The sequence below is a fragment of the Labrus bergylta genome, chromosome 13 (assembly GCF_963930695.1).
Source record: "Labrus bergylta chromosome 13, fLabBer1.1, whole genome shotgun sequence".
In the NCBI taxonomy this organism is placed as follows: domain Eukaryota; kingdom Metazoa; phylum Chordata; class Actinopteri; order Labriformes; family Labridae; genus Labrus; species Labrus bergylta.
In genome coordinates, this window is record NC_089207.1 from 29,008,738 (window position 1) to 29,034,839 (window position 26,102).

General features: G+C 40.6%; 1 protein-coding gene across 4 annotated transcripts in view; it reads left to right on the forward strand.

The window, feature by feature from the left end:
- The window catches only part of uggt2 (UDP-glucose glycoprotein glucosyltransferase 2), a 41,987-nt gene that overhangs the window by 8,231 nt on the left and 7,654 nt on the right, over window positions 1–26,102 (forward strand). The window contains exons 14-33 of one of the 4 annotated variants that reach the window (XM_065961959.1): window positions 2,115–2,234; window positions 2,513–2,598; window positions 2,731–2,866; window positions 3,141–3,272; window positions 3,371–3,535; window positions 3,741–3,864; window positions 3,949–4,047; window positions 5,581–5,675; window positions 7,477–7,686; window positions 10,223–10,354; window positions 10,897–11,027; window positions 11,391–11,486; window positions 11,709–11,811; window positions 13,033–13,112; window positions 15,020–15,209; window positions 15,350–15,508; window positions 15,640–15,725; window positions 18,739–18,823; window positions 18,953–19,035; window positions 19,369–19,392. In XM_065961959.1, coding sequence (XP_065818031.1) covers window positions 2,115–2,234; window positions 2,513–2,598; window positions 2,731–2,866; window positions 3,141–3,272; window positions 3,371–3,535; window positions 3,741–3,864; window positions 3,949–4,047; window positions 5,581–5,675; window positions 7,477–7,686; window positions 10,223–10,354; window positions 10,897–11,027; window positions 11,391–11,486; window positions 11,709–11,811; window positions 13,033–13,112; window positions 15,020–15,209; window positions 15,350–15,508; window positions 15,640–15,725; window positions 18,739–18,823; window positions 18,953–19,035; window positions 19,369–19,392 — 2,336 coding nt within the window. The remainder of the gene's footprint in view (window positions 1–2,114; window positions 2,235–2,512; window positions 2,599–2,730; window positions 2,867–3,140; window positions 3,273–3,370; window positions 3,536–3,740; window positions 3,865–3,948; window positions 4,048–5,580; window positions 5,676–7,476; window positions 7,687–10,222; window positions 10,355–10,896; window positions 11,028–11,390; window positions 11,487–11,708; window positions 11,812–13,032; window positions 13,113–15,019; window positions 15,210–15,349; window positions 15,509–15,639; window positions 15,726–18,738; window positions 18,824–18,952; window positions 19,036–19,368; window positions 19,393–26,102) is intronic. The other 3 variants (XM_065961960.1, XM_020634474.2, XM_020634475.2) reach the window with 3 other exon arrangements.

A 26,102-nucleotide genomic window follows, 5' to 3' on the forward strand; every position in this document is an offset into this window, starting at 1 on the left:
CAATCAAATTAAACCTCTCAATTTTAATTTTTGCCCCTCTGGTCGTTTAAAAAAATCTTGTTTTTATAAAAATGCCAAAGAATGCCTTTCCTCCATCAACCATGACGTCTGTTTTTTCAGCTTGTATCTCCCCTTCTAAGACATATACCATATTTTCTGCACTATAAGGCGCACTTAAAAGCCTTTAATTTTCTCAAAAAACGACAGTGCGCCTTATAATCCGGAGCGCCTTATATATGGATCAATTGGTTAATTGGTTGATCCATACTGGTTGTACACGGCGCTCAGCGACACTGACTCGGATAATGACGAGAGGGAGCCGGGCATGTTGGATGCCGTACTCGCCCAACTGTTCAATTCGGACACTGAAGAAGAAGAATTCGAGGGATTCGTGGACGGGGAATGAACTGAAAAAGTGAGCTTTACGTGTTATACGTAACTGAACAATGTTGAGTTACGCACTAACGTTTGAATTAGCGGTATCAGACTGTGTTTCTTTTACGTGTTTACAACTGAACAAGGCTGGGAGATATTGTGAATATGCACATTAACGTTTGAACAACGTTGAGTTATTGTGAATGCACTAATGAATGAACAATTTCGAGAGTTACTATATTGTGAATGCACTAACGTTTGATTTAGTGGTATCAGACTGTTTCTTTTACTACGTGTTTACTGAATCAGGGAAAAGTTCCCCTCCACGTTTGGGAGAAGAGGAGTGGATGCATAACGCAACCCCAGTCAAACGTTTGACTGCAGTATCTTCTATTCTATGTGCCTTATAATCCGGTGCGCCCTATATATGAAAACAGTTCTAAAATAGGCCATTCATTGAAGGTGCGCCTTATAATCCGGTGCGCCTTATAGTGCGGAAAATACGGTAGTATGTGCAGTGTGTGACTGAGGGAGATACATACTCACACATTCACACACAGGAAGATAAATCTGATACAACATATTTCTATTTACAGAACTGTTGTATGCTTGTAAACAGCTCAATTTACATGCATGTAATTACCTGATCCCACATTCAAAGCGTGTCATAGATGATGGAGTTTATACTGAGAGTTTACTTATCGCTGAATAAGACATGACTTGCGTTTCTACACAATGCATTGTTTGTGCATGCAAGTGAGGGGTGTGGCTTTTGAGGGAGCACAGAGGGAAAGGGGATGGGTTTTGACGGAACGCTAAGTGAATGCTACTTTCTAAATTGTGCTTGTTGATCTTATGGTCTGACCGCTTTTCAAAACCTGAATGTAAAGAATTTTGATTTTATTAGAGCTGTCAAAGTTCACAGAAGTTTAAATTAAAATATAAAAACTCTGCTGCAGTTCACATCAAAGTTCTTACCTCAGGAGACCCCCTGCCCCCAATCCTGTCTGACAGGGGTAGTTTCCAGCCGTGCAATGCATGTGTGAACAGCCAGGTCAGGAGAACATCTGGAGCACTCCTCCTGAAATTATCTACATATTTTCAGGAGTGCATATGTGAAAACGCCTAAAGACGCCACTGCAGCAGCACACTTTGTAGCTGTACATCATGATAGTACCGGCCTGAGCTGCTCTGCTTTTAAATATTCTGTGATCCTGTGAGTGTTGCCTGTTTGAACTTGCCAGTACTACGACTTTTACTCAAATCGATCTACTCAACACACTGCTTAGCCACATCCCTCTGCTGCTGCGCTAACCACGGTCGCGACACACCCCGACATGCACAGGGGTGCGAGGGCCCTTCATCACCGCTTGATGTGTTGATTCTGTACACCTTTTACTCCAGATCAAATATCTAAAGTCTGAAGATGTTAATACTGAAGGAGTTTTACTTCCAATATCCTCCTAATGTAACCCTCCGCAATGTGTTTCTGCTCTTTGCAAATAACCGGATTGGCTTATCACAACACTGAATCCTTTGAGTTAAAGACAGGGTGGAGCTGCTGTTGGAAAATCAGTCATGTCCAGAAAGCTAAAGATGTTGAGAAAAATATTGAAAATTCCACTCATCAGACTACACTCTGACTTGTACTTAAAGGAGGCCCTCACTGTTTAGTTGCTTTTGATTAGCTCATGAACACCGTTTTTAAACCGGCCTTCTGTTTGTTCTGCACTTTTCAGTGGGTTAATGACATAGAGAATGACCCAACATACCGCAGCTGGCCAACCGGTGTACAAGAGCTCCTCAGGGCCACCTTTCCTGGAGTCATCCGGCAGATCAGGCGCAATTTCTTCAACCTGGTGAGTCTCCTGAAGGCTAGAAATGCAGCTTTTAACTGAGAAGAGTTAAATTGTAGCTCAATTGTTGCCTTCTTCTTCTTCTAAACTGAAAACTATGAAATACTTTGATGCTCCTGACCCTTTTCTGCCACACTCTCATGTCTCTGATTATCAGAACTGGATGGAAGTGGTTGTATTTTTAAAGTTTGTAAAGTAAATAATCTGTGATCTAAATTAGAAAAATAAGTATTTGCAGATTTATTTTGATCTAGATTTGATGATGATAACTTTGATGTTAGGTTCTGTTCCTGGATCCAGCACGAGAAGAGAGTGTTGAGTTGGTGAAACTAGCAGAGCTTTTCTACAAGCACAAGATCCCCCTGAGGTCGGTGCCGTTATTTCTCACACCTCCTATGCTGTTTATACAGACAACTCTTGGCATTTATAATCTTTACCTGGTAGTGATTTTCATTTCACCAGCAAATTGAATACTTGTTTTTGCTCCCTCTTTCTATAGAATTGGATTTGTGTTTGTTGTCAACATCAGAGATGAGATTGATGGCTTCTCAGATTCAGGGGTTGGATTTTACCGACTTCTAAATTACATTGGGGACGAGTACGATTTATCCCAGGCCCTAATTTCTATGTTCTCAGTAAGTATGTCACATACATATATGATCTATTGTTTTGAGCACTTCTTGATAAATAACTAAAGCACACTCCTTGCCAGTTCTTTGTGCCTCAGAAGTCCGTTGTTTCATTGGGCCTCATGTTATGCCATGGTTTAAGAAATTATTGGAAAAGATGACTCAGTGGGATTTTGCCTCTGCTAGCAACAGTTTCACATAGAGTGAGAATTTATTGACAGTAGCAGGGATTTGAAGACAGTGATGGTCAAATCTGATCTGACTTGCCTGCCTCCCGCAGTTGTACAACAGAGTAGACATCGGGGAGTCGCTGTCTGTTGAAACAATCTCTTCTTACCTGATAAACAAATTCCCTAAAGCCAGTGCTGAAAGGATTCTAGGAGTAGAATCCGAGTATGATGACAAAAGAAAGGTAAGGGCTCTATTGTTTTTTTCTGTTCATTAAAAATATTCCAACATTTGTAAACTAAGAGCATGTAAAGCCTCATGTTTTTTTTGTGTGTGCTCCAGGATGGCGCCCTGTTCTACAAAAAGAGTGGCCTGGGTGCTCTGCCTCTGGCTTTATTTAATGGAGTTCCTCTGAGCCCTGATGAGATGGAACCAGACGAGCTGGAAACTATCATCCTGCAGCGCATAATGGACACAACCACTTCTTTTCAGAGAGCTGTCTTTATGGTACGACTTGTCTGAATGGAAAGGACTGATTTTTGAGCCTCTTTCTAGTACCAATGGCAGTTCATCTATCCGTCTGCATTCCTCCCTGGTCCTTCTGGTTTTTTTGTTTGCATATACATTCAGAATACGCACAAGATCCAGTGTTTCCTTATGCATGAATGTCCTCAGTGATGTAGCACCTCTCTGTTTTATCCTGTTCCTACAGGGTCAGTTGACTGAGGGATCAGATGTTGTGGACTACCTAATGGAGCAGGCCAACGTGGTCCCCAGGATGAACCCTCTTATTCTAAGCACAGAGCGAAAGTACCTTGACTTTACCTCCACCCCAGGTGACCACTGCTACTCATCTCAAACCTTTTAACTACTGATTCCTTGTCCCTACTCCTTCTCACTTTGTATTTCTTACCTTGCAGCTGTTGATGACTGGGAAGACACAACTATGTTTTCATACTTGGACTCCAGAGACAAAACAGCTGTGATGGCTAAGAGAATGAAGTATTTCACAAATAGCGGTAAGAAGTAACTTGTTATTTTTTGCCTTTTGTTTTTCAGGAACAAAGTGATATGCAACACTTAAAATAGCTTCTGCGTATTGTTGTCCTAAGCAGAACAGCCTTTCTTAGTTTACTTGTTGAACATTTTTTAAGATGAACGATATCCAAACACAAATGAATTCTATACTGCTTTACTGATCTGTGAAAGTGTGAAATCGACGATTGTTAAAGCAGACAGGCTGCACCTTCAGAAACATAATTGCTAGGTCTGCTGACTGGCTTCAGGCCAACTGTCTGTATGGTCAGTGCTGCATTTTACTGCACAGGCCTGGAGTGTAGCTGTCTCCTTGAGGCTGAGGAGGCTGATTGCCATCCTCCCTATGTGGACTAGCTGACTGGTTGACTGCCTGCTTTTCCAACTGACTGATTGACTGACTGACTGACTGACTGATTGACTGACCGACTAGGTGAAGTATAACTATGACAGGTGGTGCATTTCTCCGCTAATATACTGAGCTCTCTGCCAGATGTCTCTCTCACCTCTCCCACACAAACTGTACCTCACCACCCCCCCCCTCTCTCTCTCATCTTAGTTGTCCATGTATCAGCATGTGGTAACCCTTTTGATTTATTAGCAGCTTTTGCTAAATGCCACATTAAGCACAAAGGTTGACATTGACATAAAGAAATGCTCAAAATAATTTTGCCCTCCAGAGGTTATTTTATTATATATTGCTTTATTGTACCAGTGCCGGGGAACTGCAGGAGATAGCTGTCAAACTCAAATTATTTCTCTTTTAAAAATAAAAGTTGTTATACTTTTATTTTGAATTTTTGTTCTGTCTAAAGCTGAGAGTACTTTACTTGCTGTTTGAATTAAACCCTGCTTTGATGGATAGATTCATTGATGAGACTTTGTCATTCAAAGTCGGAAATTTGTCTCTGATTACAAGACAAAAATCAAAAAACAAGATACAAAGATACAAACCTTTTTGCATTTATTAGAAAGCACAGCTGAAGCGAGACAGGAAATGTTAGGAGGAGAGAGTGTGGGGTGACATGCAGCAAAGGGCCGAGGTCAGATTCGAACCCATGGCAGCTGCATATAGCCTCTGTATATTGAGCATGTGACATAACCAGTAGGCCATCTGGCGCCCCAAAAGATACAAACATTTGACTCAATGTTCAAACATCAAACTCATATTCAGAGGCCTCCAGTGTGCTTTGATCTGAGATTCAATTCCATATTAAAATTTTGAAATAAAGAAGGACCTTCAGGTAGAGCAAAGGTTACGGCATTAACTTTACCAGCCGAAAAAGGAACTCTAAATGAAAACAGCTCAAAGGAACATTAAAAAAGTGAAATGGATATTACTTTTGACTCGTCAACTTAACTGTCTAGACACTGCAGAGGCATACCCTCGGTGTGCCTGAAGGGACAAAATAGCATGCAATTAATCGAGAATAAAATGAATTAATGCTTTAATTTCAGACCTTAATTAATCGTGATTAATTAGTTAATGCTGCCACCCTATTGCTCTTTTCCTTTAGGCGAGGACGGGATGAGTGCTGTGACCATGTGGATAGTTGGTGATCTTGAGAAGGTATCAGGAAGGAAGCTTTTGCTCAATGCTCTGAAACATGTGGTGAGTATCATCTACTCTTTTTTCAATCAATGGAAAAAATGCTGTGACATTTCTTTTGTTATTTGTTTATTTTAGATAACTGTACTACAGTTTTATCTTTGTAGCACTTTGAGATGTTTTCCAAAAATGTAAAGTGCATTAAAAATGACATTTATTATTTTTATTAGTATTATTATTATTATTATTATTATTAAATGTTAAAACACGAATACTGAACTCATTGCAGTGAAATTCTTAGGGAATCCAAAAAGCAGACGGAGACATTTTTTTGAGATCTTGACAAAATGATAGAGGCCTGAAATCCTAAGAATGTCGATTCAGTCAATAAAGTTTTTTGTAATAGCCCTTCTTCGACACATATCTTGCTTCTCACATGGCGCTGAATTTGGATGCAGAGCCAGGCGCAGAGTGCAAAGAGGTTGGATTAAATCACTTGATTATAAATATGTGTGTTTTGGTCGTAACATGGTTCAAACCAGCCAGAGTGTCAGCTCTCATTTCCTTGCTAATCACAACCTGAACGCACACAGGATGCTGTATGAAATGTGTTGATGGCAGATTGAATTTACATTTCCCTGAATTTCCTTATTAACTCTTACAATCACCCGACATGCCGATACGCTCGGACAGGATATAGGTTGACTAATGTTCTGTGAGCTCAACATTAAATACAGGTTGACAGTTAGACCAGGTTTTTGGTGATCAAAGACGCAGTCGTTTTCTGAGTCCCCAAGATGGGAACGCTCCAGCTATTCGCCTGACCACACCTTATTTTAAGACAAACAAACTCCTGGGCGCCAATGGGAGCACAACTTGTTTTCCTATTTAAATAACCTGAGTGCCCGGCGTTAAAATGACAACTGGGTCTGGAGGAAAAATTGAAGTCCATTGAGATGCTTTTAAACGGCAAAAGTCCATTCAACCTAAAACTAAGTACCGTAATTTTCGGACTATAAGCCGCGCCTTTTTTCCCATTTTTCGACCCTGCGGCTAATCTATGGATTTTTACAGCTAACGGCCACTAGGGGACCTCCTAAATCTATGGATTTTACAGGTTACAGTCCACCAACTTCAACTCTATGGGCTCTATGACCGGTCCGCGCCCCCCCCACCTTTAAGCGGCGGGCTCCAGCAGGAAAAGCTGGAGGCCGGAAAAGAGTGAGACAGGTAGCGCGCAAAAGTAAAAGTGGAACCGAGAGTGGTACGAGAGACAGAACGAGAGACAGAACGAGAGCAAGACAGTTTGTGCAAAGGAAGTTTTCATGCACAAACCCTCATTATGGAAAACAAACGTAGAAATGCATATGATGCAGCTAAATGGGAGCTTCCTCAAGCAGCCATCTCTTTCCCGACAATCCCCTCTGTGCACGAACCCTTACATATGGTAATTAAACATTAAAACACCTGCGGCTTATAGTCCAGTGCGGCTTATATATGTACACATCATTCAATTTAGCTGCTGCGGCTTATACTCCGGTGCGCCTTATAGTGCGGAAAATACGGTACTTAATAAATTCTGAACACATTCACTAACAAAATTCCTGAAAAGAGATGCCTCTTAAATAAATCACTGTTGATAACTTAAGAGGAACAAGCAGGCATTTAGTGTTTGTCATGAAAAAAAGATTGCTTGCTAATAGTATTATCAGAAAAGGAGACGCTTTTACTGTTACCTCTTTTAGCGATCAACATACTCTCCTCCCAGTTCTCTCCCTCAGTAATAGCTACAGTCTCTGGAAATATGAGAATGTATGATATTTGTGTGAACTATATCACTGCTGTGTGTGTGTGTGCCTGCAAGCAGAAGGCCAGCCCTGGAGTGCGTGTGGGGGTGATAGATAACCCCAGCGGAAAGCCCAGCGACGATAACACTGTGCTGTACAGGGCTCTCTGGGCTTCTCTCATCACCCAGAAGAATAAGGCTGCAGCAGAGTTTGTGCAAAAACTCCTTAAAGAGGAGAGCAGCCAGCTCCTCCAACAAGGGACCAAGATGAAGGATTTACTGATGCAGGTAAATTTAAATAATTATATAATTTCTGAAAATCTTAAAAATGTATTAGTTTGCTGTAAGTTAAATATTAAAGAATGTACTCCCTCTGTTTGGCACCAAAAGCTTCTCATATAAAACTCATGGTCATCTTATCAATAATAATATAAGTCATAAATCCTGTTCTGACAATGGCCTTGTGTTAAAATATCATCTGAAATTAAAACAAAATATCAACATACTTTTATCTTTGCACAGGATCTTCCCCAGCCCCTTTATGGCAACTAATCCCCAATAAAAATCCCACAGACCTTAAAGAACTCTGTAATTCTTTGACAGACAGTCTTAAAACTATTCACATCAACAATCACAATGAAATAGAGTTCCTTCCTCACCCCTCATTTACAGTTATTTATGCCCTGAAACAAAAGCTCATGTTGTTGTAAGTATATCAATTCTTTTAACATGTGTAAACCGATTAGTGAGTAGCATAATGTTGATGGAAAATTCATGTCATATGGGGTTTATAGCAGGAACGATCTGCATCCTGGCTGACAGGAACCATTTCCATGATCATCGTTTCAACTAGATATGGGGAATTTTGATTTGTTGCAGCAGCCACCACAATTTGCTGAATGGTAACAATGCCTAAAGCAGCTGACAAATATGTTTTGATGCCAGCAGTATGGGCTGATTAGAAAACTGAAAATGACTCTCTGTTGGGTTAAACACATGAATGTCTCAGGGGGGAGGGGATGTAATCTCCAAGAAAGCATGGCAGCAAAACAAAACCCGTTGTTTGTGTACAACAGAAGGTGCTAGATTAACAACTTAGAAGTTGGTTTATTTGGTCATGGTTATGCTCGTTTTACATTTCGATATAAACAAGTTCGATTCAACTGGGGAAAAAAACATACAGACACAAAATAACCAGATGGAAAAAGCTGTTTCAGGCCAGAGGAATGACAGAGGTGAAGTACTTGAGGTACTTTATCACATTGATGCAAAATACTTTAAATCTAATACTGCCATAAAACAGTCCTCACTGATTTGCAACACTGCTTGGCATGGGCTCACACAACCAGAGATATTTAAGGGACAGCTCCCTCAATATGAATAGTAAGCTGTTTTATGTCGTCCTATGGTTTTATAGCCTTTTATTGTCCAATGTTAAACAATATGTGAAGCAACAGTTTGAGTGTAACTGTTTGGACATTAAAGTATTTTTTTGATTATTTAATATATACGTATATTTGTAATAAGATATGTCGGTGAAGTATCTGTTAAAGGGGAATATGTTTTTCAAAACGGATAGAAATTAGAAAAAAACAAAAATGTTTTACAGTAGGGCAAAGGAAAACAAAGGTTGGATGTTACCACTTGCAGAGATCTGTCTGCCACTGCTTTCTTGGTTTAAGTGCACAGTTGAAGAAAATGGTGATTGATGAGCCGATCTTCTCTTTCCTACCCTGAAGACCAGCTAACAGAATACATTTAGAGCACGCGTGATGTTGCACAGCCCGTGGATGCCAAGGCAAGCGGCCTACTCACTGTCAGTTCCACATGATCTGTCACAGGGGGGCCATGCAGCACAAAGCGGGCTCCACATGCTGAATCTGTAACTAAAAGGTGCTGCTGGATACCTGGTCTCCAAGACCTGATGAATGGCCGAGCTCCTGCTCAACGTTCATGGTAGCGTGAGCCTCCTGTGTTCAGCCAGGCCTGACCGTCACTCTGCTGCAGTAAGCAGGGTGTTCTTGTGTTCTCCACGCCATAGTGTGCTGCTATCCACCCACACAGCATTACACAGAATAAAAAAAAAATCCACAGGCACTCATCAACAAATCAGCTGACAGGAGAGCTCCTACCTCCCCCCTCAGGAATATGTCATAGAGCACAGGTTACATTTGGGACCAACCATAACAAACTGCCCTTCAATTATACCAGCCTTTAACAATGGGGAGAGAATAGGCTGGAAATAGCAACGGGAAGATAGGTAGGGGTGGCTGTGTGAGCTGAGACACAGAGTCGAGGGATATGAGTTTATTATTGGCTGCCAGACAGACTTGCTGACTGGATTGTGCTGACATTATTGGTATTTCACCTGTTCTCCTGAGGAGAGATGTTGGAGAAACTAATAACCTGACTCCACAAACCCTCCACACTCCCACACCTAATTTGTTATAGACAAAAAATGGCAGAGGCTTAATTAAGAGTTTGTTAAATTAATTACAAATTGATTAATCTCATTCTCACACAGGCACATTTTTTATAGCTTGGTCCTCAGGCTGAAATATATTTTATGTTTGAGAGCTGCAGTGATTTTTGCTGATGCTAGGCATCAATAATATTGTGAATAATTTTCTGTTTGCCTCACATTCATAATTATTCCTGTCGATGCATCATTTTTTTTTTTTTTTTGGACAGGCTGTTGTGAAGGGAGAAAGGTCCTTCAGCTGGTCTTTTGGATCTTACAAAGCGAAGTGCTTGATGTACTGTGAGCAAACATAGCAACACATTTATCTAACATCCAAAACAAACTTTTTTTTTTCTGCTCCAGGGCATGGACAAAGATGCCTTTGAGAAAAAGTTCAACACACTGGAAGTGGATTTCATCCGCAGTCAGCAGCTGTTTTGTCGAGAAGTCCTGAAACTGAGGCCTGGACAGCAGGCAGTGATTAGCAACGGCAGGGTAAGTGGACTTCAACTCAAATACAGCTGAACATGTTGTTTGTTTCTTTAGAGTACTGATCGACAGCTTCCCACATAAACCTTCAATATCCCATTCATAAAAATCTGCTGTCATTCTTTGATGCAGTAGAGTAGAATCCTTTAAGCTGCTATGTTTCCAGCTTTCTTTGTACTGTCAAATCAGCATGCATGTTCCTTTTAAGGTCACAGCGGGCACTATCTGCACTTGAGTTTGTTTGTGTGAGTGTCAGTCTGTGTGCACGGAGCTGATGACTGATGTCACAGCAACAGTGATGCTGACAGGCATGCGTAAAGAGGCCAGCCTTTTCAGATGGCAGTAACATTTGATAGCATTTCACATTCCTGTGCTGCAGTGGCAGGACTATCCTCCCAATATAGAGAAAGGGAAAACAAAATCACTACACTAAATACAGTGCAAAAATAACCTTTTCAATCACATGACATGTAACAATTACTAAAGTAGTTGTAAATGTAATTGGTAAGAAAGTTGTGACCTGACCACATGATTTTCCTCCATGTTAGATCCTTGGTCCGTTTGAAGAGCAGGACGAATTCAGCCTGGAGGATTTCCACTTGCTGGAGAAGATAACACTGAGTGGTGCTGCAGAGAAAGTCAAAGCCAAAGTGAAGCAGATGGGGATGAAGCCAAAGCAGTATGTTTTTTCTGCCTTTTTATGCAAAAAAGTCTCCTGAATCTCTCTTAACCTGTCTGTGAGGAACATGTGAATATCCCTTCATTAGAGCTTAATTGTGAGGAGTTTAAATATTATTCATTCTTAAGTTTGACTTAAAGCTTTTCTAAGGAAAAAATCCTCCTATTGCTCTCTTGAGAAGAAGAAATCTAAATGTGTGCGATGTCAAGTGTTCTATTATTTAGAGCATGTCACCATTAAGGATGAATGAGTCCACCTTGTTAGCAGGTGGACTTAACATTATGCGAGCTCTGTTTGACTTCTCTCCTAACATGTAGTGTTAATAAATGATGGACTGACCCCGCTACACCTCTCTTCCCTTAGTGCCAGTGACTTAATCATGAAAGTCGATGCCCTCCTCACTGCAGCCCCCAAAGGAGAGGTCAGGAGAGATGTCGCCTTTATCAAAGACAGCCACAGGTGGGCAACACTTATTTTTTCTCTGTTTACTGTCCTGTTGACTCTGCAGTCTCTCAGGGAAGTATTTATAATTCTCCTTTTGTTAGAATGGTTCCAAAAAATTGCTACGCCATCATTTCAAGCAGTCTAGAAAGGCGAATCTTTTGATTTGCAGTTTTGCTGAATAAACTTTGTATAACCTTGTGATGCTGAATCCACTTTATGAGACGTCCTCTTTCACAGCGTGCTCCGACTGTCCCCACGAGAAGATGAGGTGCTCTATGATGTTGTGGCCATCGTTGACCCGCTCACTCGGGAGGCACAGAAGATGTCATCTCTGCTGATTGTAAGCTGTTTTCTTTTCTTCCCATTGATTCTCAATACAGCAGAGACACATTGAAATCTCTTCACTGAAAGGAAGGGTACAGAAACACAAAGCCTCTGATGATTCATGGTTAGGTTCTGTACAAAGCATATGTTTAGAAAATAGTTGTCCTGCCAACACCTTAAAAGTATTCTTCAAGTTGTTAAAATTGATCAGAAAGTAGAAAAAGTCCATTGAATTTCCCTCGGGATCATTAAGTATCTATCTATCTAGATTATTTTACTGTATGAGGATGCATCCTATGTGAGCTAAAAACAAGCATGCTATTTATTGCTTAAACGGATTAGGTCATTAAAGGAAGAATGTGCAACACTTTACACATAAATACTGCAGTAATCAAGTATATCCTCTGTAAATGTCTCTTGTACATGACTTTACAATGAGTGAGAAGCTCGAGTCCCGCTGGCTGTGTTATTGTTGGGACCGTGTTTACATGGACCTTGCGTGTAAATCTGTTTCAGTTAAGGACGAGAGAAAAGAAGAATAACAAAGCCTACTCACTGTTTCTTTGGATGTCACGTAGGTGTCTATAGATATCGGTCATTCTGTGTCAATTTATGTGCAATGTGAAGCTATGAGTTAACCAAAGTGTGCTAACATTAGCATGCTAACATAACAATGCAGGACACAGGCAATTGCAGCTCAAGCCTAGGACAGTGTTGTGCTCAATGGTGCTTAATTATGGTGCATTCTAATTGATAACTCTTTCATGCGAACGCGAGTGGAGAGAGGTTGGAGGTGTGCTGCAGGAGCAGAGCGGAGGTGTCTGCAAACAGCAGTTTGTTTTGGTTTAGTGCTGGTGCTCAAGGGATCTACTGGATCAAAAAGTCTCACATTCTTCCTTTAAGAAACTATTTCCTCAGTGAACTTAGTTTGATTGAATCTCATTAGATGTCTGCTGTGTATTTCTTTGGCAAAATGTATGAAAACCGAACAGTGATACAGGAAACATCAATCCAGCATATCAGCATCATGGATGGTATAAAGAAGGCAGTTCAACACACTTGTAATTACTTTTTATATCACCAATCATCAGAGACATCATGTAAAAATGCTTCATCCATCAAATCCTTTTATTTTCCATAAAAAAAGGTGCATGCATGTCTTCTACCTTTCTGCTGGGCTGGGCTCCATGTTACTCCTGAATCCCTAATTGGATCTCATCTTCTGTGACCGCTGCAGGTGCTCAGTCAAGTGGTCAATGTGAGACTGCAGGTGTTTATGAATTGCAGGGCCAAGTTGTCCGAGATGCCCCTCAAGAGGTAAGCTGCAGCTCCAACAGTAATTAAATTTCCCTGTTTGGCTTGTTTGTGTATCCTGTGACCACTGCAGACTTAGCATCTCTGCCTCGCTCCTTCCCTTTGTAAGATTATACTGCACAGATTCAATCTGCTTAATAACACCACCTTATTGCTTTGGGCCTCCCCTCACATCTCCGGGCAAATTGCTTACAGCTTGCACCGTTGTGGTTCACGCCACGCTGTAAAAACAACAGTATAAAAAAAAAACAACAACAAATGAAAGGTTGAAATTGTTCATTAACATTTGCAGTAGTGAGTGAATGTTAGTCATTATGTGATTTGAAGTGTTTTTTTTTTTTAATTTGTTCTGTAATGGGTTGAGTCGTTTGTAGTTTAGCTTTCCTGAAAGGGCTTCAACGTTTTCTTTTCCAATGCCTAATGACAGAAATCACTGACAGAGTTTAGCTTCAGTTTGAGGAGATGATTAACAGTATGACCTTGATTGACCTCTGTCAGAAACTAGCTTGAATTGAAATAACACAAATCAATTCAAAGTAGCCCCTCCTCAACCCTTTACACTTTCCTGTTTCCTTAAGTTGCAATTGCTTGTCTTTTGACAAAATGGAAACAATATTTTCACATTCAAGATAAATGGAAGTTTGCAATCAAAGCTGGTCAAATTGTCAGGGGTATCCCAATGCAGAACCATTTGATCGAATCAGCTTTTGTGATAGAGAAGTTCTGTGTTGCTTTCCTTGAGACCATCCCTCACGTTTAACTGTTGAAAATACAACAAACTGGGCAGAGGTCCCAGAAGTAAAACTTTTAAACACTGGTGTTGATCAAGAACCAATGGAACATTTCATCTTGAGGAATAAATTTGCTTTTAAATGAGAAAAGAAACTTAATTAAAAAAGTGTACAAAGGATCTTTGTTCTCTTTTAGGATGACATCTAGTTAAAAAAACTGCTGAATGTCTATTGCAGAGCCATAAACTTAGTAATATCAACCCTTGAGATACTGCTGTCAGTGGAAATAATGAATCCCATCCAGTGCAAGTGGTTTATTTAATTCATCTGATACTTCTCAGTGCAGCAGAGACCACAGGCCTGCTATTCTTCTTTCGCTCACTTTTATTCTTGTGGTGAATTTCTCATCTCACAAACAAACAGATCGGGTGAAGACCCCCCTTGTGTACTGATATTCTCTTTCTCAAACTGCAACCTTTTCCTTCTAACATTCCCGGGCTGTGATAGCAGCTCCCATCTCACACTGCTAGCAGCCCCTCTTGTGTGTTCTGGTTTACCCAAACACAGCTGCTGTGGTGTGGATTAACTTTAGAGAACTTTGCATGAGAATAAGAAATGTGATAATCCAACTTTGAATACAAGAAAAAACATTCAGAATAAAAAGTATTGGCATTGGTTGTGTATCATCTGTTAATATTATATCCTATGTTATTATTATCAGAATTCATCATGACATCTTAGTGTCAGAGGTCACATTGAAAAATAGCAATTAGCATAAAGATTAGCCCTTAGCTAACATTTGAAACAACTCTGAGTAATGATGGAGAAAGGGAACATTTCGGTGCACAGAATGCTGCATATGTTTCTGGTATTAACTGAGCAGGAACACAGTCAGTAATAGTATTAGATCCCTCACTTTGAAGAGATTGTATATACCGAGCTGTCACAACAGAGCACATCTCTCCTGCCCTAGAAAATAAGACTGCTGCACAACATGTCATGATTTCAATGCTTGCAGAAGAGGACTTTTGCCTTTGTCGGTCTGAATTGTCGACTTGGTATAGTGTAAGTAGGATATTCACCAATTCAGGATTCCAATCCTCTACTCTGTTAAATTCTATCTAAATGGGCAATCAACAAGTATGTTCAACAAGTAAGCCTCCGTTTGTCATTTCACAGCTTTTACCGCTTTGTCTTGGAGTCTGATGTAAATTTCTTGGCCAACGACACCGTTTCTCCAGGACCAGTTGCCCGCTTCACAGAGCTCCAAGAGTCTCCCCTCCTCACCCTCAATATGATCACACCAGAGAGCTGGATGGTGCAGGCTGTCCGCAGCCCCCATGACTTAGATAACATCCACCTGCAGGAGGTATCCTGCTCCTTAATCATTACAAGCAGCATTCTTGGCATTATCACCTCTTTAAGGAGAGGGGAGTTGCTCTCTATTAATCACTTCTCCTGTTGTTGTTGTTGTTGTTTTTGTCCTCGCTAATTTGCGGTTCTCTCCAGGTAAGCGGGGTTGTGACAGCGGAGTATGAGCTGGAGCACCTCTTGCTGGAGGGTCACTGCTTTGACCTGTCGACTGGGCAGCCTCCCCGAGGACTGCAGTTTACCCTGGGCATGAGTCAGGACCTTCTTATGTACGATACTATCGTCATGGCTAACCTGGTCAGCAGCTTTCCACAGTTACTACTAGAGTTGCTAAGGCAGTTTTTGTTGATACACAGCATGGCTATCATAATAATCAACTTCTATATCAAGTTTAGAAGTTAAACAGTTTAGCGTTTCTTCCACAACAGGGATATTTCCAGCTGAAAGCCAATCCTGGTGCCTGGATCCTGAGATTACGAAAAGGGAGATCAGAGGACATCTATCAGATTCTCACGTGAGTGCTCACCAGTTCCATTGTTGTCATTTCTTGCAGATATGAACTTAATTTGAGAAAAAGAAAAACCCTCTAAAGTAATGACGCTAATTAGGTGGCTTCATCAGTTGCTCAGCATCAAGGCTGTTTTCAGCTACCTCTCCATTACATACCGGTGGCTGAGAAACCCATCACTATGGTAACAGTGAGAGCTGCTGACACTGTAGCAGCTCAAGGTTTTGATGAGTGCAGGGAGTTGTGTTCACTACAGAGGGGAAGAGAGACAAGTGGGAGGAGAGGGGTGCTATTAAAGAGAAGACGGAGTGGAGGGATGATTCAGCTGGTCACCTGCCACGGCATCCACCTCAGACAGCAAAATATCTGCAGCAGAACGTGTTTTCATTTGGACGGCGTAGGAGTCAAAGGCTTCATAAACGAGACAGAGTGCGTTGGCGTTGTCTAATTTCCCAGGACAAATGGAAACTGTGTTGTGATTCAGTTTGGGTGATTCATTTTGAGCAAAATGCAATATTTCATGCTTTTTATTCTTTTAATTCTGCTGTTTTACTTTAATTAAAATGTGCTGTAGTGCTTCTTCTTAGATCTAGAAACAAATCAACAATTATTTTTTTTAAAGGAACTCATTGCTCTTCCTACAAGAGCTATACAAATTTAAAAAAAGAAAAAGATTGATAATCTCTCACTGTCAATTTGTGATACTTAAATCCCAGCCATACATTTTGTGTTTGTATGTGCAGCTGTAGGGCCTTATACTAGTTGTCCCTACAATCACAGATATTGTCCTCTCTGGCTATTCCCACATAACATTTAGGACACATACAGCCCTCGGTTCTTCTGGAATCATATCAGACAACTAAGATTTATTCCCCAATCCTCCAGGTGAAGCAAAGAGGTGATGTCATTTTTCACCTTGGCAGTGTCATTATTCTTGTGGTTAGCGGCACTCTGCTCTGGTTAGGTGGCCGATCAGAGGCTAGTGGGAGTGTCCGCGCTCTCCGGTCCAACAGCCTGCCTTTTCCTCTTGCAGCCTGTGCTGCCACTGTGCCTCACCCTGACAGCGATGAATGAGACAGCCAGCTCTCCTCTCTCCTCAGAGCAAGGATACAGATTGATCTCTGGTGCTTTCTAACACAAGTCCTAAAGGCTGAGTTGCATCAGTGACAGCAGAGTGGGGGAAACACAAGCAGAATTTGAGGGGGGGGAATTGCACCTTCGGTCCACTAAGGAGGAGGCATTTATCATGGTGATACGGTTAGGGTTTTTTGCCTTTAGTAAGCACTGGGGTCGTAATGGCTTTCTGTGCATCTTAGCCTATTGCTCATCTGTTCCTGAAGTTTGCTCTCTGGTGCTTCACCATCAGACCCTGCAGATCCTGCCTGCCAAAACACATACTTCATTGGGCAAATCAGTCCTAAATCAATTACAGTGAAAGGCCGGCGTTACACAATCGATACTGTACAGACTTTCTCATTTGAATTTGACAGTTTATACAGCATGGCTGGGAAGTAGTGATGGGAAAAATAAAGGAAAGGTGATTCTTAATGATGATTGAGGGTAATGAATATGGTCGGTGTGACCCTGGCAGCTGTCCCAGACTCTGCTTTTCTCTTGAGTCAGTGGTTGGTCCATTGGCTGCTGTCTCTTCCATTAGAGTCCATACTGTAGATTTTTCTTTCACTGTTGCATTGTCTTAAACATCTGAACCAATGTGAACCAATTTCAGTCACTGTCTCTTAGATGGTGGACTCAAGCACATGATTAAAACAGACATCAGACTAATTGGTTCAGAGGTTGCATGAGAGCTACATAGTCTCTGAGAGCACTTTAGAAAGTAGTCATAGCTCTCCGCTGCCTCGATCAATAATGAATGTTCATGCTGTGTTGATTTGCTTTAATGTAGCTATTCGACTGTGTCACATTGAATAGTCAAAAATAAATCCCTTCAAATAACAGCTTGGTTGTGTTTAGATGGTAAATGGTCTGCTCCATATTCTTTAGTTTCCCAGCTGTCTGTTTGTTTTCTATATATCAATCTGCCCCGGCCAGCTCACACTTGTCAATCAAACACATACATAGTCGTGCCTACTGAGACACTTGGATGCATTTCTGATTGATCTCCATAGATGTTTTCTGTGTGTTATGCTTAACAGAATCTTACCAATAAATATCAAAATCAAGTTCATGATAGTTAATGATTGCTAAGGGTTTAGTTCTTTATGGTTTAAGTTTGATTGAAAGATGTTCTTACAAAAAAGTTCAATACTAACCTGTAGGATTCAAAGTTCTGTAATGTCTGTTAGTTCAGTAAAATAAAGATTTTTTTTGACTGTTAAAACAAACAAAACAAAAAAGTGTCCAGCTATCTGATTGCCAGTTAATGCTCCTGTGAGGAATTTTTTTTCTGGTTTGTTGATCTTGGTGACCAGCTTGAACAAGGTGAAATAATTTAAATACTAAATTTAGCTTGTAAACTGTAGCTTCTCTAGTCTTCTGACTACTCCAAGTGCTTTTACGCTGCGGGCCGCACCTACCCATTCACACACTGAAGGCAGAGGCTGCTATGTAAAGTGGACATCAGTAATAGCTAACATTAATACACATACAACGCAGATGAAGAAGCAGGAGCAACTTTGGGTTAGGTGTCTTGCCCAAGGACACGTTGGATATGTGGTACTAGCAGGGGATCGAACCCCCGACCTTCCAGCTGGGAGACGGACTCTACCACTGATCCACAGTTGCCCCAAAATACATTTTGTCCTATACATACAAAGAACCTCCCATAATAATAATAGAACTGAATGTTATTGGCAATACTAAAATGTGTGGACTGCTGCAAATAGTCATGGCCAACAATGAGGGAAACAAAAGATCAGTTTCAATAACATGTTTTTGGAGTTTTCTCCATGTGTGTTAGACCAACTAGCTGCACATCCATGACCCAGAAGTGATGATGAACACTGGTTTGTAATCTCAGTGACAGTGACCACTTTCTCTCTCTCTCTCTCTTTATCAGGCACGATGGAACTGATTCCCCTGCAGACGCTGGAGATGTCAAAGTTGTGCTTAACAGTTTCCACAGTAAGATCATCAAAGTCAGAGTGAGTATATTTGTTAATCACATTAGATAATCATTCAACTGATTTTTCTAAAAAAAGAGGAGTTTAACACAATCCTTAATGAAATCACTGAAATAAGATTATTGTTTGTTGTCTTCTTTATCTCTAAAGGTGCAGAAAAAGGCAGATAAGATCAATGAAGATCTTTTAAGTGAAGGTGGTGAAAGCAAAGGAATATGGGACTCCATAGCAAGGTGTGTACTGTTAAATAAAGTACAGATACAATTTGGTTGATACTAGCTGTTTTTAAATCCTTCCCCAGATGATTGATAGTAACAACTGTTAGCTCATTGATTGGTCAGTTGTCTCATCCTCCTCCTGTTTGTCGATTATCCACTGTGGTTTTTAGGAGATCGAATTCCTCCCCTCGATCCAGACTGCAATATTATGCTGTAAGATCTAGTCTTGCAAAAAATATGTGCTTCTGTAGGTATGTGTGTGTGTGTGTGTGCATTTGTGTGTTTTTTCCCCCCGACACTTCCTAACTGTGTGATCCTGTCTTCTCACTTAATGCTTGCTGTGTGAAGTGTTTGGAGCACTTTTCAGAAAAGGTAGGCAGTGTTGCTGCAACCTATTTAACACCTGAAACGTCTTCATCATACTCATTAGCATGCAGTGTTTATTGGTCGTTTTCAATTTGCAGCAGCACTCTAGTAAGTTTTATAATGAATGATAATGACTTGTAATTGTAGTTTCTTACAGTATTTGGTGTTACAGCTATGTTTTAACAAGCTATATATTACCGTTTCATGTTGCATTTATTCATGTGGTCTTTTTTAAGAACAACAGCAACACTTCAGGTAGTGTTGAATCCTGTATGCATCCAGCCATGCATAAACTGTCATTTCAATTTAAATATTGTCTCTGAAGCTTAGGAACTGTCCTCTGTGTTATCATCAGCCATATGTTGTTTAATAAGATTGCAGATAATACTGCCTCTAGTGTTCCTGTGGCTACCAAAACTGGTTCATGGAAAATAGATAGTCACCTGTTTGTTGCTGAAGCAGTTAGAAAAGGGAAGAGGGTAGAGCGGTACTAATAAGCTTTACTTATGCTTGTGTCAATGTACAATTATTTAAGAGAACCATGTTCTTTGGCTGGACTGCTTCCTTATAGAAGTTGAAGATGTGGCAGCTTGATGTGCTTCGGTACCTCAGTTAAGAAACGTTGTGTTTGAGCATTTGATGGAGAACAGGAAGACCTTTTTTGTCAGGTTTGTCCTTTTGGGGTCAACAGGAGTTAGAAGCACTTGGCTTATATAGATGGATAGGCCAGGTCTTTGTAATATAGCAATAAGTAAGGTCTTTTACCTGCTTTTTGTAACATAACAATGAGTAAGGTCTTTTACCTGCTTTTTGTAAAGTTTCTCGAGATAACATTTTTTATGAGTTGACGCTATACAAATAACAATTGATTGATTGATTATATAGTCTCTGGTTGAGGCCCTGAAGAGGAGCGGCACATCAGGATTCAGTGCATATGTTGATCCTGCATGAAGGTGCAATGCTCAAGTATAGGTCTAACCAACTTAAGAAGGCCTTAACCAAAAGTCAAAAGACAATCAGCTTTGTTTGTAAAATGCAGCTGCAACAATTTGTCCAAGACACAAGAAAGAGGAGAGAAGCAGAGGTAAAACAAGCTCCTGGCTTTTTCCTCTGTTATTATAAGACCTAGGCTATCGTTTGGATCAGCAGACCCAAGTACAAAAACTAAAAGGGAAAGATGGAAGAATGGATTAATAATTGAATGTCATTAGGGATGCACTGATGCATCGGTTTAACTTTGATATGAGCTGGTATAGTCCCTGTTGACAGACATCGGCTCATCTGCATCTAATGTGGCATGGGTCAGTTGCTGATGTCTATCTGTTGTGTTGCATCCAATAAATGCTGGTAGGCTAGTACCACTGACTGCTGTTTCAGAGAAGATGTTTTTTTATTGGGCAGAGGAAGTCATCTCTTGGACAAACTGATCTGTTTTCATGGTCAAACGAGAAAAAATACGTTAGCAGTGTGGGAGTCTTACAACAAAAAGTAATGGAAAAAACATTGGAATCAGCAATCGGCCAAATTGTTATATTAAACATCGGTATTGGTTGGCCCTGATTTTCACAATCAGTGCATCTCTAAATGTCATATTAAAACCATTATCCATGTTGTGATTGTATTTGAATATAGATAAGGATCAATTATGTCTCTAGAATCCAGCTTATTCAACCTTAAGTGACTGTACTCAAACTTGACTGATAAGATAGTCCCCCCCCCCCCTTTTTTTTTAATGAATCAGGTGTTTCCACCTTTTCAAAACAAGGGTGAATACATTTCAAGATGTAAGCAAAAGGTCTAATCACATATAATCATATTCTTGTTCTTTTCTGTGTGAATAATTAGATCTGGAGAGTTGAACCAAATAATTTCATCTGTTTTATTTGTCTTCAGTCATGACAGCTGTTAGCCTAAGTTGGGACATTATGTTTAATTAAGATAAAGGCATTTATATTAAACAAGAGTCCTGATGAAAATAGATCTTACAATGACTGTAGAACTCAGAAATACAGACTGTCTGGAGAAATGTTTGAATATTTCATCACAGACATTATGTAGACCTTGACCAGTGAACTATTGTCAGTTTGAAAGTAGGCTTTCCGCATTAACTAGTTAATTGTGAGTAATTAAGGCTGAAGTTAATGCATTCATTTTTTTACGGTGAATAATAACAACATGCCATGATGAAGGCGCACTGTGGACCAGCCTCTGTTTCTCTGTAGTCACAGTGATGGAAAATGATGTTACTGCTTCATCTTTGAATATCTAATTTCATTAAAAAACCTCATGACATCAAACATTCACTTTGTTACAGTTCCTTTGAGCTGTTTTCATTTTGTTTTAGATCCATAATTCAAATAGGTTTAATTCAAACAGCAAGTAAAGTACGCTCAGCTTAAGACAGTACAAAATTTAAAAATAAAAGCCTAACAATTTTTTTTCAAATTGTGAAATATTAATTGAATTTCAAACATGCGATTAAAAATGTGATAGATTGCAATGAACTATTGAAATTTTGCGCTTAAACGTGATTACAATTGTAATGGTTTGACAGCTACAGTGGGTACGGAAAGTATTCAGACCCCTTTACATTTTTCAGTCTTTATTTCATTGCAGCCATTTGCTAAAATCAAAAAAGTTCATTTTATTTCTCATTAATGTACGCTCAGCACCCCATCTTGACAGAAAAGAAACAAATGTAGAAATTTTTGCAAATTTATTAAAAAAGAAAAACTGAAATATCACATGGTCATAAGTATTCAGACCCTTTGCTCAGTATTGAGTAGAAGCACCCTTTTGAGCTAGTACAGTCATGAGTCTTCTTGGGAATGTTTTTCACACCTGGATTTGGGGATCCTCTGCCATTCTTCCTTGCAGATCCTCTCCAGTTCTGTCAGGTTGGATGATGAACGTTGGTGGACAGCCATTTTCAGGTCTCTCCAGAGATGCTCAATTGGGTTTAGGTCAGGGCTCTGGCTGGGCCAGTCAAGAATGGTCACAGAGTTGTTCCGAAGCCACTCCTTTGTTATTTTAGCTGTGTGCTTAGGGTCATTGTCTTGTTGGAAGGTGAACCTTCGGCCCAGTCTGAGGTCCTGAGCACTCCGGAAGAGGTTTTCTTCCAGGATATCTCTGTACTTGGCCACATTCATCTTTCCTTCAATTGTAACCAGTCGTCCTGTCCCTGCAGCTGAAACACACCCCCATAGCATGATGCTGCCACCACCATGTTTCACTGTTGGGATTGTATTGGGCAGGTGATGAGCAGTGCCTGGTTTTCTCCACACATACCGCTTAGAATGAAAGCCAAAAAGTTCAATCTTGGTCTCATCAGAGCAGAGAATCTTCTCTCATAGTCTGGGAGTCCTTCATGTGTTTTTTGGCAAACTCTATGCGGGCTTTCTTATGTCTTGCACTGATGAGAGGCTTCCGTCGGGCCACTCTGCCATAAAGCCCCGACTGGTGGAGGGCTGCAGTGATAGTTGACTTTGTGGAACTTTCTCCCATCTCCCTACTGCATCTCTGGAGCTCAGCCACAGTGATCTTTGGGTTCTTCTTTACCTCTCTCACCAAGGCTCTTCTCCCACGATTGCTCAGTTTGGCTGGACGGCCAGGTCTAGGAAGAGTTCTGGTCGTCCCAAACTTCTTCCATTTAAGGATTATAGAGGCCACTGTGCTCTTAGGAACCTTGAGTGCTGCAGAAATTCTTTTGTAACCTTGAGCTCCTTGGGCAGTTCCTTCGACCTCATGATTCTCATTTGCTCTGACATGCACTGTGAGCTGTAAGGTCTTATATAGACAGGTGTGTGCCTTTCCTAATCAAGTCCAATCAGTTTAATTAAACACAGCTGGACTCCAATGAAGGAGCAGAACCATCTCAAGGAGGATCAGAAGAAATGGACAGCATGTGAGTTAAATATGAGTGTCACAGCAAAGGGTCTGAATACTTATGACCATGTGATATTTCAGTTTTTCTTTTTTAATAAATTTGCAAAAATGTCTACATTTCTGTTTTTTTTCTGTCAAAATGGGGTGCTGAGTGTACATTAATGAGAAATAAAATTGATTTTAGCAAATGGCTGCAATGAAAAAATGAGTGAAAAATAGGGGTCTGAATACTTTCCGTACCCACTGTATATTTGAAAGTTAAGATGTGTTTTAAACACATTGCTTTATTTGTAACCACAGAGTGCTGTGAGGGATTTTGTTCTAAAGTGCCAGTCTGAAGCTTGTATATTGATCTCACTCCTCTGAAGAATTAGTGAGGTGAATCCATGCATCAGCAAGCATCAGTCGGTCTAAGTGACAGAGCTGTTACAAACTGTGGCATCTTTATAGGTAGCGTTTTCTCTATGAAGCAATAGTGAGGGAAAATAGATTTATTTTATTTTCTTTCATTCTGACATGCTCTCCTTCAGAGCTTTGAGATTCCTTCATTGTGTGTGTCCTCTATTTTTTTTCTTTATTCCTGGCTGGGGGAGAAGGATGAATCGAAGGCCTTTCTTCTGTTACTCTCAGCCTGAGAAACTTTGAGGGTTTCATGTCCTTAATGCTGACCTTTGAACTCAGAAACATAAGAGCCACACAGGTTGAGAGGGGGCATCCGGGACTGTGTTCTCTGAGGTGTAATTCAGGTTTTAGGTGAAGGACACTTCTCTACCCAAGTGACCTTGGGCCTTGGAGAGTTTTAGAAGAGGCCTCTGCCACTATTATTTTCTATCAGAAAAAAAAACATGCGTGGCTGAATAGTTTTCATTGATAAAATCCCAACAGAATATGTCTACACACTTGTTGTTACCAGACCGGATACACTATCCAGTAAGTGTTTTATTATGATTTTAGTCAATATGTACATATCTAATTTTGACAACCTCAGAGCAGACAACCCCCCCAGCCCCCAGCCCCCAACCCCGTCCCTCCTGTAGGGGCCAGAACCCCAGGTTGGGAACCAATGACCTAGCATAATGCTTTACTGTACACACATTCAACTCATCTGGATGTTTACTTCTCCACAAAGATGTAAGACAATAATTCTGCTCAACGTGAGGAGTTAGAGGGAAAAATAAAAGTAGAGTATCGTCCAGATAGAGCCATCCACTAATCAGGATTTATCCAGAGCTTTGTTGATCATTCTAGCGGTCCAGATTATCTCAAGTGAGGCAGCCAAACGGGCTCTCACCTGACCCTCTAAAGCTGCTTATCTTGGGAGGCCCACTGAGGTGCTGGAGGCCCTTTGTAATGTCCGGCTTAGTCATGGCATTCAGTTGGTATCCCCGGACTCTACAGATGTGTGGTGACTCCCCAGAAGCAAACTGCTCGAGTAGAGAGAGCAGTGATGAGATTTGAGGAGGAATGCCGGAGAAAAATGCAATAATTGTTTTAAGAAAGACTGACTTTGGTGGAAAGAGAAAACGCAGCATCCTGGGACACATAGAGTTTGTTTTATGGATGTTACTTGCTTGCTAGTCAGTCTCTTGTTCATGTGTAGTTGGTTTTAGAGGACATACAGAGAGACACAGTACCCCTGCTCTCACTCAGTTGTGTCTCCGAGAAGCCCAGAAGGCAGAGGCTGGGGTTGTGATGGAGTGTGGGAGAGACACTCCTTCCCTCATCAGCAGTCTATTACAGACAAGGACACACAGTTTGACTGCAGACACATCCACCCTCCAGCATAAGTCCTGATTTCTGTCTGCTAAATGTGCCTTGCATCATGAGCCATTGCTTTCCAGTGGCTGTTGGGGTTTGATGCTGCTGATAGTTCAGAAGTGTGGAGAGTGGCGTCTGTGCTGGTATCTCAAGAGAGTCCCTGATAACACATAATTTCACCTGGGGGATGTGCCTTATATGCTGTGTCACATGGTGATGACCAGATTGTTTTGTGCATAAAGTGATTTTTTTCTTACCCTTTGGGTTGTCACTTTTTGGATAGCTAGTGAAACTTTAACCTTAAGTTTTTCTTTCAGACATTATTTTCCCTGATCCCAATATTAAATATACGTCACACCTCGTGCCTAACTCTAGCGTCATAGACACATGATTAGGAATTAGATTTTGTTTTATGAAAATATACTTTTGTCTATTCTCACTTTTCTGCATAACGAGCAAAATCAAGGTTCATTATTTCAGGCAATCAATTAAATAATTGATTGAATTCTTGTTGGAACACTAGATAAAGCAGTGCAAAGGGTTCTCTGAGCACACACAGTTCATTCACAAGAAGTACAAATTTAAACTTTATCCCTTAACTCCAACAAGTTGCTCCTTTCTCAGCTTTAATTTCTTCTTTAAAGAAGACATATTTTTCCCCCTTTTCCACCTTTTCAAACAGTCCCATGTGGTCTAAATGAAACATCTGTGCTGTGCTGTGGTCAAAAAATAACATGAATCAAGCACCAGAGGATATTTGTGACCCTGTATAAACCAGCTTTCTCAGAACGCTCCGTTTTGGTGTGTGTGTCTCTTCAAATGCAATGAGCCCCCCCTCAGTTTTCCCGCTAGACATCACTTCCTTCGCTAGCGAGAATAAAAATGGCCGACTTGCTCAAAAGTGTTGTTCTAGGCTGGAGGTGGAGTCCATGGGTGGAGATACCAGGGGAGGGAAGGGTATGTTTTTTTTTTTTTTACCAGAATCCCACTCTGTCCTCGAGTGGCACATTTAAATCTTAACTCTCTGGTTAGCTGTTACCTATTTAATTCAAATGAATCATTTCCAATTCTTC